Source organism: Coregonus lavaretus (assembly GCF_964263955.1).
Source record: "Coregonus lavaretus genome assembly, contig: HAP1_SCAFFOLD_2875, whole genome shotgun sequence".
Classification (NCBI taxonomy): Eukaryota; Metazoa; Chordata; class Actinopteri; order Salmoniformes; family Salmonidae; genus Coregonus; species Coregonus lavaretus.
The window spans coordinates 18,988-37,500 of NW_028162496.1; the positions used below are offsets into that span (position 1 = coordinate 18,988).

An 18,513-nucleotide genomic window follows, 5' to 3' on the forward strand; every position below is an offset into this window, starting at 1 on the left:
ATATAGAAGTTACTAACTAGGCTCTGATTTCCACTGATTCACTCAAGGGTTTTCATAATAATACAATTATAATAGGGTAATTTCTTCTTCTTTTAAATCCAAAGCGATTTACAGAACTGTCTATATTGACAATATGAGTTTGTTCAGTATTGAAAGGGTTCACTGTTCTGACATTCATATTATCAGTCTGACCAAGATCTAAGTTACTTTGATGCCTTGGTTGATCCACACACATACTAACCTTTGCAGCCACTGATAACCAGTCCCAGCTCGGCACACACACTGGCGCAGGTCACCTCACAGTCATGACCCGTCAGGATGGCTCTGGGCGTCACAAACTCAGCTGGGGAATAACACACAAACGCACATTAGCCAATGGAAATCAGGTGTGGGCATGTTCATTTTATAGCCACTGGAGGGCGGTAAATCCACACAATAATTTTTCTATAAGTCAGAATGTCTCAGAATGTGATGCTTGGTGGTAGACCCACTCTAAGACCATACATTTCACCACATAGAAATGAATCTTCAGAAATGAATGGCACGATATTGTCAGAGTGTGTGCTCCGGCTATAAAACAATGTGAAGGGGCAGAGTGATTCTGATGAGCTCTCATCATGACTGTCAGTGGTTGTAGCCACTGGGTGTGTGGGTGGGTGAGAGAACTGGTCCTTATTTAAGAGTGGGCGGCTATGTGGTGGACTCACTGGAACAAGAGCATAGACCAAAACACACACTCCCAACTCCCCCCCCCCCCCCCCCCCCCCCACCCACCTACCCCTCAGCAAACAGGCAGGACTCCAGTGATAGCATCTCCACTCTCTCTCCAACACTTGTCACTAACAGTCTCCCTCTTCCTTTAACACACTGTACTCCCCCAGAAGAACCTAACCACCTCCAGATGCCTCCAGACAAGAGACTGGGCTCTGATACCGTCCTTTAGGAAATGCGACGGAGGAGAGGAGAAGAGAGAGAAGAGAAGAAAAGAGAGAGAGACGTGCCAAAAAGAACAGCCCATCATTCACATGCGTTGGGCTGAGCCGTCAGAGACAGAGCCCAAACAAGTGTTCTGCCCTGGGTTAGCTCCAACCAATCAACACCACCTCTCCTGCCAATACTGGTACTGCCTACTGTTGGATATACCACAATGTTGACCACTACATCAGTCAGTGATGACTCTTGTTAAGTAGATACAGCCAATGCAGAGGAGACAGAGAAGAAAGAGTCAGACCTTACCCCCCCTCACCCTTCCTCCCTCCCTCCCTCCCTCCATCTCTCCCTCTCTCTGAGGGATAGTAAAGTCTGCCTGCCACTTTGTGGTGCTTTACAGGAGCCAGGTTGCTGCACTGATAATATTGGTGTTTAACAGGGGGTCCCAGCTGACCCCTGCTCCCTTTGATGTGGGGTGAGAGGTCAGAGGTCATAGTAAAGCTGCTAAAGCACTGTCCCACAGTCAGTACCACACTGCAGTTCATTAGGAGTTCACTATCAGACAGAGGGCGTCCTAATGCCACGTCTCACACGGTGCCCTGGGTCTTCTCAAACAGAGGAGAGGACAGGGTCAAGTTCAACTACAGCAGGAGACAGACAGACAGACAGCACTTCAAGAAGGAAGTCATAGAAATGGAAAAGCTAGAATGGACATGGTTGTTAAATACCAAATTGTTTTACATGGGAGCCACCAACTTTGCTGATCCCTGAGGACTGGAATAGCACGTTCTGAGGAATTATGTTGTAGAGAGCATACCTAGGAGACAGCTGACAAGGTTAACCATTGATGTGCCTCTTTCACTACCCCTTTTCCCACTATGTAGCTATTGTGCAAACCAACAAGCGTTCGTATACATTTGAGTATTTTGACTGCACATTTAACAACTTCACTCCCTAATTGAATTAGACTTGGAAAGTTTAACTCAATAGACATAAATTATTGACTCTTGAACTTTCGGGAGTAAAAACACAACGTGTGTAAATCTTTCATTAGTGCAGACTCCTCCGATACACTAACTGCCTTCAGCTTGGTGGTTAGTAACCCTAAACACAGTAAAGTAAAGGCAGAAAGTGCAGGAAGTTCCATACCTCCACTGACCTCCCTTGCAAAGTAAAAAGGCTCCTGGTATGATGGACAACCCCTTTAAGTTCATTTCAGTGAAATATTTTAACGGCTTTTAAAGGCCCAGGCAGGCACCCTGATGACTCTGTGTGTGTGTCTGCCAGCCTCCCTGATGACTTTCCAACTTCGTTCCACCAGGCTGATACCGTGGCCACAACAGGCCAACAGGTCATGACCTCTCCATGTATAGATTTCATTAAGTTAACTGGCAAACATCCTAAACGTCAAAAACGCTGATTTATGCCCTACAACGGCGAGGATTAAAGCGTGATGTCGGATTTTGCCCGCGGAAGATCAATAAAACTGATACATTGGTGTATCGTTTAACCTTTGAGCTGCTCGCCACCATTTGGTTTGCATTAGGGAGACATCTGATTACAATCTAATACATATAACCAACGCTGCTAACGTGTGTGTGTGTGTGTGTGTGTAGACTGAGAAGAGTATCATTTACCTGGGGAAAGAGAAATGTGTGTGTGTGTGCTACTGAGAGAGAAAAAATATATAATTTCAGCTGTTGTTCACTGAATTATTATCTAGAGGCTACTTCCTCAATGTATCTTTATTAAAAAGTAATGTGGTGGGAGAAGACCCATAAGCCTGTGTGCTCTACCATTGAGCCACCAGAGGTCAGTATAGTATGCAGAATCCTCTCCCACTGTGCATGCTCTCTACTGCTCTTCACTCACACAGAGAAGAGTGTACGGAGTGGGCACTGATTGTGTAGATGTTTGTGTGTGTGTAGCATGTGTGTGTGCAAATGTACGATTTGGATACTGCAGACACATTTGGCACAGAGAAGGCTAATCTGTGTCAGCCAGCAGCTAAACAGGAACTAGCGTGTGTGTTTGTGTGTGTGTGTGTGTGTTTGTATGGGGGCTGAACTTGAAAGCACTGTGTTTGGCGGGAGAATAAAGGAATCTCTGGTGTGTGTGTGTGTGAGTGGTTAGCAGACCCTGCTGCGGTCTAGAGCAATGGAGCATCATATTGTGGTGGTGGGCCGGTCTGATTAAAGTCCTGCTGCTAATACTCACTGCTGCACCATGCAGACTCTGGCTGAGGCAGGCTGCAGAATAACAGATGCACACACACACACACACACACACACACACACACACACACACACACACACACACACACACACACACACACACACACACACACACACACACACACACAGAGACAGAGAGAGAGACAGACACATAGACAGACACAGAGACAGACACAGACTTGATTCACACAAACTACTCTCTCTCAGCCTGAGCCAGCCATGCAGGCTGGCTCAGGCTGAGGCCAAAGAATAACATATTCACATATACAGATACAGTCCCTTCAGAAAGTATTCACACCCCTCGACTTTTTCTACATTTTGTTGTGTTACAGACTGAATTTAAAATGGATTACATTTAGATGTGTTTGTCACTGGCCTACAATACCCCATGATGTCAAAGTGGAATTATGTTTATCAACATTTTTACAAATGAAAAGTAGCCCTTTGTTATGGCAAGCCTAAATAAGTTCAGGAGTAAAAATGCTTAACAAGTCACACAATAAGTTTCATGGGCTCACTCTGTGTGCAATAATAGTGTTTAACATGATTTTTAAATGACTACCCGATCTCTTTACCCCACACATACAATTATCTGTAAGGTCCCCCAGTCGAGCAGTGAATTTCAAACACCGATTCAACCACAAAGACCAGGGAGGTTTTCCAATGCCTCGCAAATAAGGGCACCTATTGGTGAATAAAAATAAAAAGATACAGGTGTCCTTCCTAACTCAGTTGCCGGAGAGGAAGGAAACCGCTAGAAGGATTACTTTATCCTATCCCAGGTATTCCTTAAAGAGGTGGGGTTTCAAATGTCTCCGGAAGGTGAATACAAAGTATTATGTTTGGGGCAAAACTAATACAACACATTACTGAGTACCACTCTCCATATTTTCAAGCATAGTGGTTGCTGCATCATGTTATGGGTATGCTTGTAATTGTTAAGGACTGGGGTGTTTTTCAGGATAAAAATAATTGGAATGGATAGGCAAAATCCTAGAGGAAAACATGGTTCAGTCTGCTTTCCACCAGACACTGGGAGACAAATTCACCTTCCAGCAGGACAATAACCTAAAACACAAGGCCAAATATACACTGGAGTTGCTTACCAAGACATTGAATGTTCTTGAGTGGCTGAGTTACAGTTTTGACTTAAATCTACTTGAAAATCTATGGCAAGACCGGAAAATGGTTGTCTGGCAATGATCGACAACCAATTTGACAGAGCTTGAAGAATTCTGAAAAGAACAATGGGAAAATGTTGCACAATCCAGGTGTGGAAAGCTCTTAGAGACTTACCCAGAAAGACTCACAGCTGTAATCACAGCCAAATGTGCTTCTACAAAGTATTGACTTAGGGGTGTAAATACTTATGTAAATTAGATATTTCTATATTTAGTTTCTAAAAACATGTTTTCAATTTGTCATTATGAGGTATTGCGTGTAGATGGGTGAGAAACATTTTTTTGAATCCATTTTGTATTCAGGCTGTAACAACAAAATGTGGAATAAGTCAAGGGGTATGAATACTTTCTGAAGGCACTGTACACACACACACTTTATACAAACACACACACACACACACTAGATTCACTACTAGACTGTACACCATGCAAACTGGCACTGGCTGAGGCAGGAGAATGACAATGTACATATCGACACAGATACCCTACTCCTAAGACAACCGCCCCATTCAATCAAACCTGCCAACCTTAAAGTCATGAGTAGCCAATGTGGAATTGGGGATTCATAAGGCACACACATCATTTAATGTGTGTGGAATGTAATCATATTTTCTTCTTTGATCTATTGGTACAAATTAACATCCCACAGTATGCATGTTTTATAAATTAAATGTAAATGTATACTGATTGTACTCAGAGTGATGTAATCATCCATGTGTGACGTAATAACCTCATATGGTAATTGATTATAAATCAAATGATTAATATAATTTAGAATTAACCGAATACGCAGGCCAATGGTAATTTACACTTCAGAAACAAGGAATACTTCTTGACTGCTAAATCACAAAATATCATCCAAATAACAAAAAAACACAAGTCTGTATTTTGTAACTTCAGCAACATGCCCACTTCCCATAGGCCTATAATGTTATTTTACTTTATTTTAGTTTTAGAAACACCTCTTGGTAAATTCCACTTGTGGTGGGAAAGACTGCGACATCCACATCCAAAACACCAGATGAGGTCAGTGACACGCCACCGTCTAACGTTCCGTCTTTCAAATCAACAGATCAACAACCGATGTGTCTTATTAACCAAATCACAATTTGTCATAAATTGCAGTCCATTTGTAGCAGAGCACTTAACAGCATGTAAAGGTCTCTAAGCTAGCCAAATTAGCACCATGGAGGCAGTGACGCTCACTGCTCTGTGCGGTGTGTTTAGTCCTTTGATCATCATGGTCCATGCCATATGTTATGGTAAAAGTAAGAGCTGGAAGGGGCGGCCCGCGACGGCAACGTTTTTCACTTTTCATGACTGTTCTAACCCCACATCAGATGGATGGCGGTGGGCTTTCATGTGACCAGCGACCCCCACGTCACGTTTATCGTCTTTAAGTGGCCTTCGTACTCTCACTTTCACTCACACACACATGGAGGGACGACATGCTCTCTCTGTGTGTTCGTGCGCGCGCGCACACACACTAACTTTTTCTCACACACACACATTAGAGCGAGAGCCCATTTCTTGACAATAGTCAGTGCCCTGAAATCCAATCTGTGTGCAGGAGACCTAGTGTGGTCAGATGAAACGAGATGTTACTTTGCAGACTGGGGCCGTAAATACAGTCAGACCTGTCTCTGAGAGAGAGGTTTCTGGGCAACAGTGTGTGTGTGTGTGAGATATGGGGTGTGGTGGGGGGGAGCACTTGAAAATCACAAACCTCGCACACACCACCCTGCCTCAATGGTGTCCGCTGCTTGTGGAACCCCTGTAAGGATTTGATTGTGATCTAATATGAGGATTGAGGAGGGTACGGCTAGGTTTTTATTTATTTTATTTAACCTTTATTTAACTAGGCAAGTCAGTTAAGAACACATTCTTATTTACAATGACACCCTGGCCAAAACCAGACGACGCTGGGCCAATTGTGCACCGCCCTCTGGGACTCCCGATCACGGCCGGATTGTGATGCAGCCTGGAATCTAACCAGGGTCTGTAGTGACGCCTCTATCACTGACATGCAGTGACCGCTGCGCCACTCGGGAGCCCAAGGTTGCTGCAGCCTGTTAGAAGAATGTCCCAGCACTTACTAGCAGGGTTCTGATTGGGGTATACTAGGCTGCGTTTACACAGGCAGCCCAATTCTGATTGTTTGCCCAATTATTGGCAAAAGAGCTGATCTGATTGGTCAAAAGACCAATTAGTGAAGAAAAAAAAATCAGAATTGGGCTGCCTGTGTAAACGCAGACTTACTCTCCGTGTTACTGTAGGATATTTTCCACCTAGCATAGGAAGTGTACTTACTTCCGGGGTTCTCCCCGATGCTGCTGTGTTTTCCGTTCCAGTACCAGAGCAGCAGCGTGGCGTCTCTGGAGCCTGACAGGACGTAGCAGTCCCCTCCGATGTACGACTCAGACCTGGCCAGACACGTCACCACGTCACGGTGACCAAACACTATCTGGGTCAGCTTTCCTGGAAACACACACACACACACACAATATAAACCACAGCCCTCTGATTTTTATTCTAGTTATGAAATATTAAAATATGGTGGCAATATATTTTATAGTACTCCATTTACTCTATTTGGCACTTGACATACAAGCAACACAATATGCTGTAATACTACTGTAAATTAAGTGCTACCAACAACACTAATGGTAAACGTTCTAAAATAACATTTATAAAACATCTGTCATTAACATAACATTTCTCAATATAATATTCCATCATATAAATTATCTACTTGCAAACAAATGTGCTGAGCAAAAAATATACTCTATGAACCAGTAATATACCTAGTTGTTGCATGCGTCTACTGACTATTCTACACGGACTAATAACAACTAGTAACAACAAGATAACTCATGTAAAACATACTGTGTCCATAAAAAGTATATAGGTTATAGGTTGAGAACCTTTGTGAAAGAGCACAGTTTGAAAGATATGGCATATAGAAGCAAACCGGATGGAGATCATGAAAATTATCGTAGAGGTTGAGGGTAGAGGAAGTTCAGGAGTAAAAACAAACAAAATATAACTATTGTAAAAATTGACAGTGTCCATCAAATGTATATAGTATGTATAAGCTGGAAGTAGAGGCCTAAGCGTTGTTGTTCACTAGTTTACTCCAATTAGGGGAGGGGTGGTAGGGTTGGAAAGTAACAAAGGAAAATATATTTAAAAAAAGGATGTGTATATATACAGTGGGGAGAACAAGTATTTGATACACTGCCGATTTTGCAGGTTTTCCTACTTACAAAGCATGTAGAGGTCTGTCATTTTTATCATAGGTACACTTCAACTGTGAGAGACGGAATCTAAAACAAAAATCCAGAAAATCACATTGTGTGATTTTTAAGTAATTAATTTGCATTTTATTGCATGACATAAGTATTTGATCACCTACCAACCAGTAAGAATTCCGGCTCTCACAGACCTGTTAGTTTTTCTTTAAGATGCCCTCCTGTTCTCCACTCATTACCTGTATTAACTGCACCTGTTTGAACTCATTACCTGTATAAAAGACACGTGTCCACACACTCAATCAAACAGACTCCAACCTCTCCACAATGGCCAAGACCAGAGAGCTGTGTAAGGACATCAGGGATAAAATTGTAGACCTGCACAAGGCTGGGACCTGCACGCAATTATTAGAAAATGGAAGAAGTTCAAGATGACGGTCAATCACCCTCGGTCTGGGGCTCCATGCAAGATCTCACCTCGTGGGGCATCAATGATCATGAGGAAGGTGAGGGATCAGCCCAGAACTACACGGCAGGACCTGGTCAATGACCTGAAGAGAGCTGGGACCACAGTCTCAAAGAAAACCATTAGTAACACACTACGCCGTCATGGATTAAAATCCTGCAGCGCACGCAAGGTCCCCCTGCTCAAGCCAGCGCATATCCAGGCCCGTCTGAAGTTTGCCAATGACCATCTGGATGATCCAGAGGAGGAATGGGAGAAGGTCATGTGGTCTGATGAGACAAAAATATAGCTTTTTGGTCTAAACTCCACTCGCTGTGTTTGGAGGAAGAAGAAGGATGAGTACAACCCCAAGAACACCATCCCAACTGTGAAGCATGGAGGCGAAAAAATCATTATTTGGGGATGCTTTTCTGCAAAGGGGACAGGACAACTGCACCGTATTACATACTGGTAGCCAGAGTCGTTCAAGGGAATTCGGGACATGGGTGACTAGTTAACGTTAGCTTGGCTCTCTCTGTGTGTTCGTGCCGTGGGAGGACGGGTTTCTTCATTGGCAGAAAGCAATGGCTAGCTAGTATGCTAACTATTCTAGCTAACTAACTGGCTGAATAAGTTGACGACAGACTCGCTCAAGCTGTCGGGACTAACCCACAACGTTAGACACGGACACGTATGATCTGCTTGGCGTGTTGACACACTGGTGGTTTGTTGTGGCCGAGTATTGGTGCTAAACCGTGTTGTTGGAGCCCGGCATGCTAGTTGGTTGTGGCGTTATATGACTAGGTGCCCTGGACGGTTTTCACGGAAGAATACTGTACCAAGTTAGCTAGCTGAATAAACTAAGTTAGTCTATTCCTAGAAAACATTGAACCGCTGTAGTTTACAACAATTATAGTTTCTGAGGTGGAAGTTGGGAGAGTTATATTTGGGTGTTTCAGTGAAACGTAAGTGAGGGAGGCCCCTCTCTCGCTTTCCCAGATGTTTAGTTCATTTCATTCCGATCTCCTTTGCATTATTGTAGCCATTTTCTGTAGCCTGTCAACTATGCCTCTGTCTATCCCTGTTCTCTCCTCTCTGCACAGGCTATACAAACGCCTCACACCGCGTGGCTGCTGCCTCTCTAACCTGGTGGTCCCTGCACGCACGACCCACGTGGAGTTCCAGGTCTCCGGCAGCCTCTGGAACTGCCGTTCTGCGGCCAACAAGGCAGAGTTCATCTCAGCCTATGCTACCCTCCAGTCCCTCGACTTCTTGGCGCTGACGGAAACATGGATTACCACTGAAAACACTGCTACTACTGCTCTCTCCTCGTCTGACCATGTGTTCTCGCATACCCTGAGGGGTGGTGGCACAGGAATCCTCATCTCACCCAAGTGGACATTCTCTCTTTTTCCCCTGACCCATCTGTCTATCTCCTCATTTGAATTCCATGCTGTCACAGTCACTAGCCCATTCAAGCTTAACATCCTTGTCATTTATCGCCCTCCAGGTTCCCTTGGAGAGTTCATCAATGAGCTTGACGCCTTGATAAGTTCCTTTCCTGAGGATGGCTCACCCCTCACAGTTCTGGGTGACTTCAACCTCCCTATGTCTACCTTTGACTAATTTCTCTCTGCCTCCTTCTTTCCACTCCTCTCCTCTTTTGACCTCACCGTCCCCCCCTACTTACAAGGCAGGCAATACGCTTGACCTCATCTTTACTAGATGCTGTTCTTCTACTAATCTCACTGCAACTCCCCTCCATGTCTCCGACCACTACTTTGTATCCTTTTCTCTCTCGCTCTCCTCCAACACTACTCACACTGCCCCTACTCAATTGGTAATGCGCCGTCGCAACCTTCGCTCTCTCTCTCCCGCTACTCTCTCCTCTTCCATCCTATCATCTATTCCCTCTGCTCAATCCTTCTCCCTCCAATCTCCTGATTCTGCCTCCTCAACCCTCCTCTCCTCCCTTTCTGCATCCTTTGACTCTCTATGTCCCCTATCCTCCCGGCCGGCTCGGTCCTCCCCTCCTGCTCCGTGGCTTGACGACTCATTGCGAGCTCACAGAACAGGGCTCCGGGCAGCCGAGCGGAAATGGAGGAAAACTAGACTCCCTGTGGACCTGGCATCTTTTCACTCCCTCCTCTCTACATTTTCTTCATCTGTTTCTGCTGCTAAAGCCACTTTCTACCACTCTAAATTCCAAGCATCTGCCTCTAACCCTAGGAAGCTCTTTGCCACCTTCTCCTCCCTGCTGAATCCTCCTCCCCCTCCTCCCCCTCCTTCTTCTCTGTGGATGACTTCGTCAACCATTTTGAAAAGAAGGTTGACGACATCCGATCCTCGTTTGTTAAGTCAAATGACACTGCTGGTCCTGCTCACACTGCCCTACCCTATGCTTTGACTTCTTTCTCCCCTCTCTCTCCAGATGAAATCTTGCGACTTGTGACGGCCGGCCGCCCAACAACCTGCCCGCTTGACCCTATCCCCTCCTCTCTTCTCCAGACCATCTCCGGTGACCTTCTCCCTTACCTCACCTCGCTCATCAACTCATCCTTGACCGCTGGCTATGTCCCTTCCGTCTTCAAGAGAGCGAGAGTTGCACCCCTTCTCAAAAAACCAACACTCGATCCCTCCGATGTCAACAACCAGTATCCCTTCTTTCTTTTCTCTCCAAAACTCTTGAGTGTGCCGTCTTTAGCCAACTCTCTTGCTATCTCTCTCAGAATGACCTTCTTGATCCAAACCAGTCAGGTTTCAAGACTGGTCATTCAACTGAGACTGCTCTTCTCTGTGTCACGGAGGCTCTCCGCACTGCTAAAGCTAACTCTCTCTCCTCTGCTCTTGTCCTTCTAGACCTGTCTGCTGCCTTTGATACTGTGAACCATCAGATCCTCCTCTCCACCCTCTCCGAGTTGGGCATCTCCGGCGCGACTCACTCTTGGATTGCGTCCTACCTGACCGGTCGCTCCTACCAAGTGGCGTGGCGAGAATCTGTCTCCGCACCACGTGCTCTCACCACTGGTGTCCCCCAGGGCTCAGTTCTAGGCCCTCTCCTATTCTCGCTATACACCAAGTCACTTGGCTCTGTCATATCCTCACATGGCCTCTCCTATCATTGCTACGCAGATGACACACAACTAATCTTCTCCTTTCCACCTTCTGATAACCAGGTGGCGAATCGCATCTCTGCATGTCTGGCAGACATATCAGTGTGGATGACGGATCACCACCTCAAGCTGAACCTCGGCAAGACGGAGCTGCTCTTCCTCCCGGGGAAGGACTGCCCGTTCCATGATCTCACCATCACGGTTGACAACTCCGTTGTGTCCTCCTCCCAGAGTGCGAAGAGCCTTGGCGTGACCCTGGACAACACCCTGTCATTCTCCGCTAACATCAAGGCGGCGACCCGATCCTGTAGGATCATGCTCTACAACATTCGGAGAGTACGACCCTGCCTTACACAGGTCCTAATCCAGGCACTTGTCATCTCCCGTCTGGATTACTGCAACTCGCTGTTGGCTGGGCTCCCTGCCTGTGCCATTAAACCCCTACAACTCATCCAGAATGCCGCAATCTGTCTGGTGTTCAACCTTCCCAAGTTCTCTCACGTCACCCCGCTCCTCCGCACACTCCACTGGCTTCCAGTTGAAGCTCGCATCTGCTACAAGACCATGGTGCTTGCCTACGGAGCTGTGAGGGGAACGGCACCTCCGTACCTTCAGGCTCTGATCAGTCCCTACACCCAAACGAGGGCATTGCGTTCATCCACCTCTGGCCTGCTGGCCCCCCTACCTCTGCGGAAGCACAGTTCCCGCTCAGCCCAGTCAAAACTGTTCGCTGCTCTGGCACCCCAATGGTGGAACAAGCTCCCTCACGACGCCAGGACAGCAGAGTCACTCACCACCTTCCCGAGACACTTGAAACCCCACCTCTTTAAGGAACACCTGGGATAGGATAAAGTAATCCTTCTACCCCCCCCTTACCCCACCCCAAAGAAGGAAAAAAAAAACATATTGTAAAGTGGTTATCCCACTGGCTATAAGGTGAATGCACCAATTTGTAAGTCACTCTGGATAAGAGCGTCTGCTAAATGACGTAAATGTAATGTAAATGTATTGAGGGGAGGATGGATGGGGCCATGTATCGCGAGATCTTGGCCAACAACCTCCTTCCCTCAGTAAGAGCATTGAAGATGGGTCGTGGCTGGGTCTTCCAGTATGACAACGACCGGAAACACACAGCCAGGGCAACTAAGGAGTGGCTCCATAAGAAGCATCTCAAGGTCCTGTAGTGGCCTAGCCAGTCTCCAGACCTGAACCCAATAGAAAATCTTTGGAGGGAGCTGAAAGTCCGAATTTCCCAGCGACAGCCCCGAAACCTGAAGGAGTGGGCCAAAATCCCTGCTGCAGTGTGTGCAAACCTGGTCAAGACCTACAGGAAACGTATGATCTTTGTAATTGCAAACAAAGGTTTCTGTACCAAATATTAAGTTCTGCTTTTCTGTTGTATCAAATACTTATGTCATGCAATAAAATGCAAATTAATTACTTAAAAATCATACAATGTGATTTTCTGGATTTTTGTTTTAGATTCCGTCTCTCATAGTTGAAGTGTACCTATGATAAAAATTACAGACCTCTAAATGCTTTGTAAGTAGGAAAACCTTCAAAATCGGCAGTGTATCAAATACTTGTTCTCCCCACTGTGTGTGTGTGTGTGTGTGTATATATATATATATATACACACACACACACACACACACACACACACACACACACACACACTACCAGTCAAAAGTTTGGACACACCTACTCATTCAAGGGTTTTTCTTTATTTTTACATTGTAGAATAATAGTGAAGACATCACAACTATGAAATAACACATATGGAATCATGTAGTAACCAAAAAAGTGTTAAACAAATCAAAATATATTTTATATTTGAGATTCTTCAAATAGCCACCCTTTGCCTTGATGACAGCACACTGTTGGCATTCTCTCAACCAGCTTCATGATGTAGTCACCTGGAATGCATTTCAATTAACAGGTGTGCCATCTTAAAAGTTAATTTGTGGAATTTCTTAATGCGTTTGAGCCAATTAGTTGTGTTGTGACAAGGTAGGGGTGGTATACAGAAGATAGCCCTATTTAGTAAAATACATATTATGGCAAGAACAGCTCAAATAAGCAAAGAGAAACAACAGTCCATCATTACTTTAAGACATGAAGGTCAGTCAATAAGGAACATTTCAAGAACTTTGAAAGTTTCTTCAAGTGCAGTCGCAAAAACCATCAAGCTCTATGATGAAACTGGCTCTCATGAGGACCGCCAAAGGAATGGAAGGCCCAGAGTTACCTCTGCTGCAGAGGATAAGTTCATTAGAGTTACCAGCCTCAGAAATTACATCCCAAATAAATGCTTCACAGAGCTCAAGTCACAGCCACATCTCAACATCAACTGTTCAGAGGGGACTGTGTGAATCAGGCCTTCATGGTCGAATTGCTGCAATGAAACCACTACTAAAGGACACCAATAAGAAGAAGAGACCTGCTTGGGCCAAGAAACACGAGCAATGTACATTAGACCGGTGGAAATGTTTCCTTTGGTCTGGAATCCAAGTGTGAGATTTTTGGTTCCAACCGCCGTGTCTTTGTGAGACGCGGTATGGGTGAACGGCTGATCTCCGCATGTGTAGTTCCCACCGTGAAGCATGGAGGAGGAGGTGTTATGGTGTGGGGGTGCTTTGCTGGTGATACTGTCTGTGATGTATTTAGAATTCAAGGCACACTTAACCAGCATGACTACCACATCATTCTGCAGCGATACACCATTCCATCTGGTTTGGTTTTAGTGGGACTATAATTTTTTTTTCAACAGGACAATGACCCAACACACCTCCAGGCTGTGTAAGAGCTATTTTACCAAGAAGGAGAGTGGTGGAGTGCTGCATCAGATGACCTGGCCTCCACAATCCCCTGATCTGAACCCAATTGAGATGGTTTGGGATGAGTCGGACGGCAGAGTGAAGGAAAAGCAGCCAACAAGAAAAGCATTCCAGGTGATGCTGGTTGAGAGAATGCCAAGAGTGTGCAAAGCTGTCATTAAGGCAAAGGGTGGCTATTTGAAGAATCTCAAATATGAAATATATTTTGATTTGTTTAACACTTTTTTGGTTACTACATGATTCCGTATGTGTTATTTAATAGTTTTGATGTCTTCTATTATTCTACAATGTAGAAAATAGTAAAAATAAAGAAAAAACCTTGAATGAGTAGGTGTGTCCAAACTTTTGACTGGTACTATATATATATATATTTGCGAAAAAATATATATGGGGGATTGTAAGTGATGCAGACAATTACATTGATGGAAGTTACAATCTATCTGCAATATTAAAGCTGATCTACCCACAAAAAAATATTAAAATATATATATATTCTACACGTTCCAGATGAGCTCACAGCCTCAAACTGATGTTCACAGGAGTATAAATATTTGTGTGTGTGTCTGTGTGTAATTGCTGTCAGATAGCAGGCCTGTAGTAACAGCAGCATGGCTGTCTAACAGGCATTACCGTCATCATACTGTGGCCTCTACAGTCAGTCAGTGTATATTTATTTAGTATTGCAGACACCCTTCACTGTTCTGTAACACAGGGTGTATTTCTGTCTGGGTGTCAGCTTCACTGTCTGTTAAGAGAGGGATATTTGTAGTGTGTGTGTGTGTGTGTGTGTGTGTGTGTGTGTGTGTGTGTGTGTGTGTGTATGTCCGTGTGCACGGTCTGGCTCAGACACAGTTAACCAAGACATCATAGCTGTGTAATATTAAAAATGTCTGACAGTTCATCTATACACTGGAAAATAATTATGGATTCATAATTATAGATTCATTTCTGCACAGCGCAGTAACTATGCCAAATCTAAGACTTCTTCTAACACGTAGGTATTACAGGTTTTAAGTATCTAAAAAAAGTATTTAAAATTGATTGCAAAGCTCAACAAAGTCACTTGTAGATGATTTGAACATGAGGCGAGGAAAATGCTAATATCAGTCCCATGGCTTGAATGGTATTTGTGCCAGAAATGCTAAAACATTAGCATGGATTGCTGTTATACCTTGTCCATAGACCGCTTACAGGGTAAGGAAACCAATATGTAATTTTGTAATTTGGGTGAATTATGCCTTTAAATACACCCACACCCACTTCAATTTCAGATTCAATTCAATCAACAGGGCACTATGAGCAAGGTGGAGAGGGAGGAGTGTGTCGCTGTTTCCAAATCAAGTGTCGTAATTGATCAAATCAGTCCTATTCTTTAACCTGGGGGGCTATGGGGAGCGGGACAGCAGCTGTTGAACGCGTGTATGATTAAAACCGTGTTTGTGTTCCGGTCTCACACCCCTGAGACAGACACACAATGGTCTCTCTCTTCACCTCCCCGCCCCTCTTTCCCTCCCTCTCTTCCCCTTTATAGGAGATGGAGAGATAGAGAGCATGGCCCTTTCGAAATTGAATCACAGGCCTTATGTAGATCTCCAGAGTGGGTCTGAATGGGGTTGGAGATGGGGTAGCTGTCGGATAGAGATGTAGCTGGGAGATAGAGATGTAGCTGGGAGATAGAGATGTAGCTGGGAGATAGAGATGTAGCTGGGGGATAGAGATGTAGCTGGGGATAGAGATGTAGCTGGGGGATAGAGATGTAGCTGGGAGATAGAGATGTAGCTGGAGGATAGAGATGTAGCTGGGGGATAGAGATGTAGCTGGAGGATAGAGATGTAGCTGGGGGATAGAGATGTAGCTGGGGGATAGAGAGGTAGTGGGAAATAGAGAGGTAGTGGGAATACATAGGGCTCTAAATGGAAATATAGAGTCTATAATGGCAGTACCTGGATCAGTACAGTACACAGGGCTCTAATGGGGCTATACCTGTACCTACTATAAAGGCTGTACCTGGGTCAGTACAGTAAACAGGGCTCTAATAGGGCTATACCTATAGCTACTATAAAGGCTGTACCTGGGTCAGTACAGTAAACAGGGCTCTAATAGGGCTATACCTATAGCTACTATAAAGGCTGTACCTGGGTCAGTACAGTAAACAGGGCTCTAATGGGGCTATACCTACTATAAAAGGCTGTACCTGATGGATTAGGTGTCTTGTGGAAGGGCCGATGATTAGGGGCTGTGAAGTGATTGGTGAAGTTAATTGGACACTGAAGACGCTCTAGATTCTAGAATTCTAGATTCTAGTAGAGTCTAGAATAAGGACTGATTCTGAGGCAGTGATATACACAGTGCTCATATGGAGCTATGTTGTAAGGGCTGTACCTGAGTTAGAGAAGAGAATAAGAATCTGTAGAGGCAATAGTATAAAGACTGTACCTGGGTCAGATTACTATATCAAAGTCTTAATGAACAGATACATAAGGGCTGTATCTGGGTGGGTTGACTACATAGAACTCTGATGTGACTGTGGTAGAGCAGATTTCTAAAAGGATGTACCTGAGTCAGTGGAATAGACGCGGAAGCTCTTGTCCCAGAAACCACAGAGCAGGATGAAGCGGTTGTCTGCGGTGATGATGAAGCACTGCGAGTGGATGTGAATGCTCTGGTCCAACAGGTCTGTGATCTGACGACGGTGGGTCCCCACGTTACTGGCTGGAGAGGGGGAGGAGAGGAGGAGAGGGGGAGGAGAGGGGGAGGGAGGGGTGGAGGGAGGGAGGGGGAGATAGAGGAGGAGGGGGGAGGAGAGGGAGAGAGAGGGAGGAGAGAGGGAGGGAGGGGAGGGAGGAGAGAGGGGGAGAGGGGAGGGGAGAGAGGGAGGGAGGAGAGAAGGAGGCAGGTGAGAGGGAGGAGAGAAGGAGGGAGGTGAGAGGGAGGAGAGAGGGGGGAGAGGGTAGGAGGTGAGAGGGAGGAGAGAGGGGGGAGAGGGAAGGAGGTGAGAGGGAGGTGAGAGGGAGGGGAGAGGGGGGAGGGAGCGGGGAGAGGGTGGGAGAGAGGAGGGAGAGGGAGATGAGAGGGAGGGGAGGGAGGAGAGAGGGGGGAGGGAGGGGGGAGAGGGGGAGAGCAGGGGGGAGAGAGGAGGGAGAGGGAGGAAAGAGGGAGGGAGGGGAGAGAGGGAGGGAGGAGGGAGGGGGAGGGGAGAGGGAGGAGAGAAGGAGGGAGGTGAGAGGGAGGAGAGAGGGGGGAGAGAGGGGAGAGGGAAGGGGAGAGGGGGAGGTGAGGGAGAGAAATATACAGACTGAGATGTTGTACAGTAATTCATTAAGTAAAGCAGGTAAGTCTGAGGAAAAACATATTGTATAAAATCTGTTAGTTTTCTTTTAAGATATCACCGCTTTAAATCGCTTTCACAAGGACATTAGACCATTACTGGAGCTACCAACTATGACATTTGTCACGCATGGCGTTTACTTACGGTCGTCGCCACGGCAGCAGCACCATTTTGATTTGTGAGGGAATACATAAAACATCTAGGACGTGGCGTTTACAAGGGTTTCACATTTTCCACTGGGCCTAAGAGTTTGAGTAACGATGAGCGTGCATATTCTCTCTCTCCCCAGAAGGAGAAGAGACTTCCTCGCATCGTCAGGACAACATAAATTAAATCCACTTTGGCCCCTTATCACTGAGTTGGAGGTTCGTTGGAGAGAGAGAGAGAGAGAGAGAGAGACAGAGACAGAGAGAAAGAGAGAGAGAGATAAAAGACTAAGAGATAACAGACTAAAACAAAGGCAGAGCCATGTCTGTTTTGGACTGATGCACTTCCTTGGCCTTGCAGATGTAGCCATCTATCATCATGTGCTTTGTAGTGGGTAAGATATTAAGATACGCTGCGCCAGTTTCCCGGACAAACATTAAGTCTAATCCTAAATCATTATTAGAATCTCCATTAAAAATCATTTTTAGTCCGGGACTAGACTTAATCTGTTTCCAGGGAACAAACAGGCACATTAGGTTCTAGACTTCTGTAACTTTATCCTCCCCTTCTCTCCTCTCTCTCTTCTGCTCTAACTCAAGATGAACAGGTGTGGGTCCGGCCCAGGCATCCCTGACAGAGACCAGCACGCCATGTCTGACGAATATTTCAACCAATTATCAACATTTCCCCCCGCCACGGCCGCCCCGCCAGTCACATACAATTTACTGTGTTTAAACTGAAGCTCCTTGTGGAATGTGAGAAGTATAAATACATAAATGACACGTTCAGAAAATATCACCCCACCACACGCATTATACATGTGATGTGGAGCGTGGGCTGGTGCTGAAAAATGACAAAATAGAGCTGTGAGTGAGTTGCAGAGATAGAATCAGTCGTCCATTCCGAGTGTGAAGAAAAAAATTTAAAAAAGTAGAGGGGCTTTTTGTTATTATTAAAAGATTGAATGGACTCAGAAATATGCATGCACATCTATGCAAGTGCCCATGTCACGTGTGCAACTAGAGGCGAAAAAACCCTAGATCACCT

At 45.4% G+C, this 18,513-nt stretch overlaps 1 protein-coding gene across 1 annotated transcript in view; it reads right to left on the bottom strand.

The window, feature by feature from the left end:
• LOC311119198 (lipopolysaccharide-responsive and beige-like anchor protein) overlaps nt 1-18,513 on the bottom strand; it is a gene marked incomplete at its 5' end in the record, with an annotated part of 56,686 nt that overhangs the window by 12,809 nt on the left and 25,364 nt on the right. The window contains 3 exons of the mRNA XM_084193932.1: nt 242-343; nt 6,656-6,823; nt 16,548-16,703. Of these exons, the coding sequence (XP_084050058.1) occupies nt 242-343; nt 6,656-6,823; nt 16,548-16,703 (426 nt within the window). The remainder of the gene's footprint in view (nt 1-241; nt 344-6,655; nt 6,824-16,547; nt 16,704-18,513) is intronic.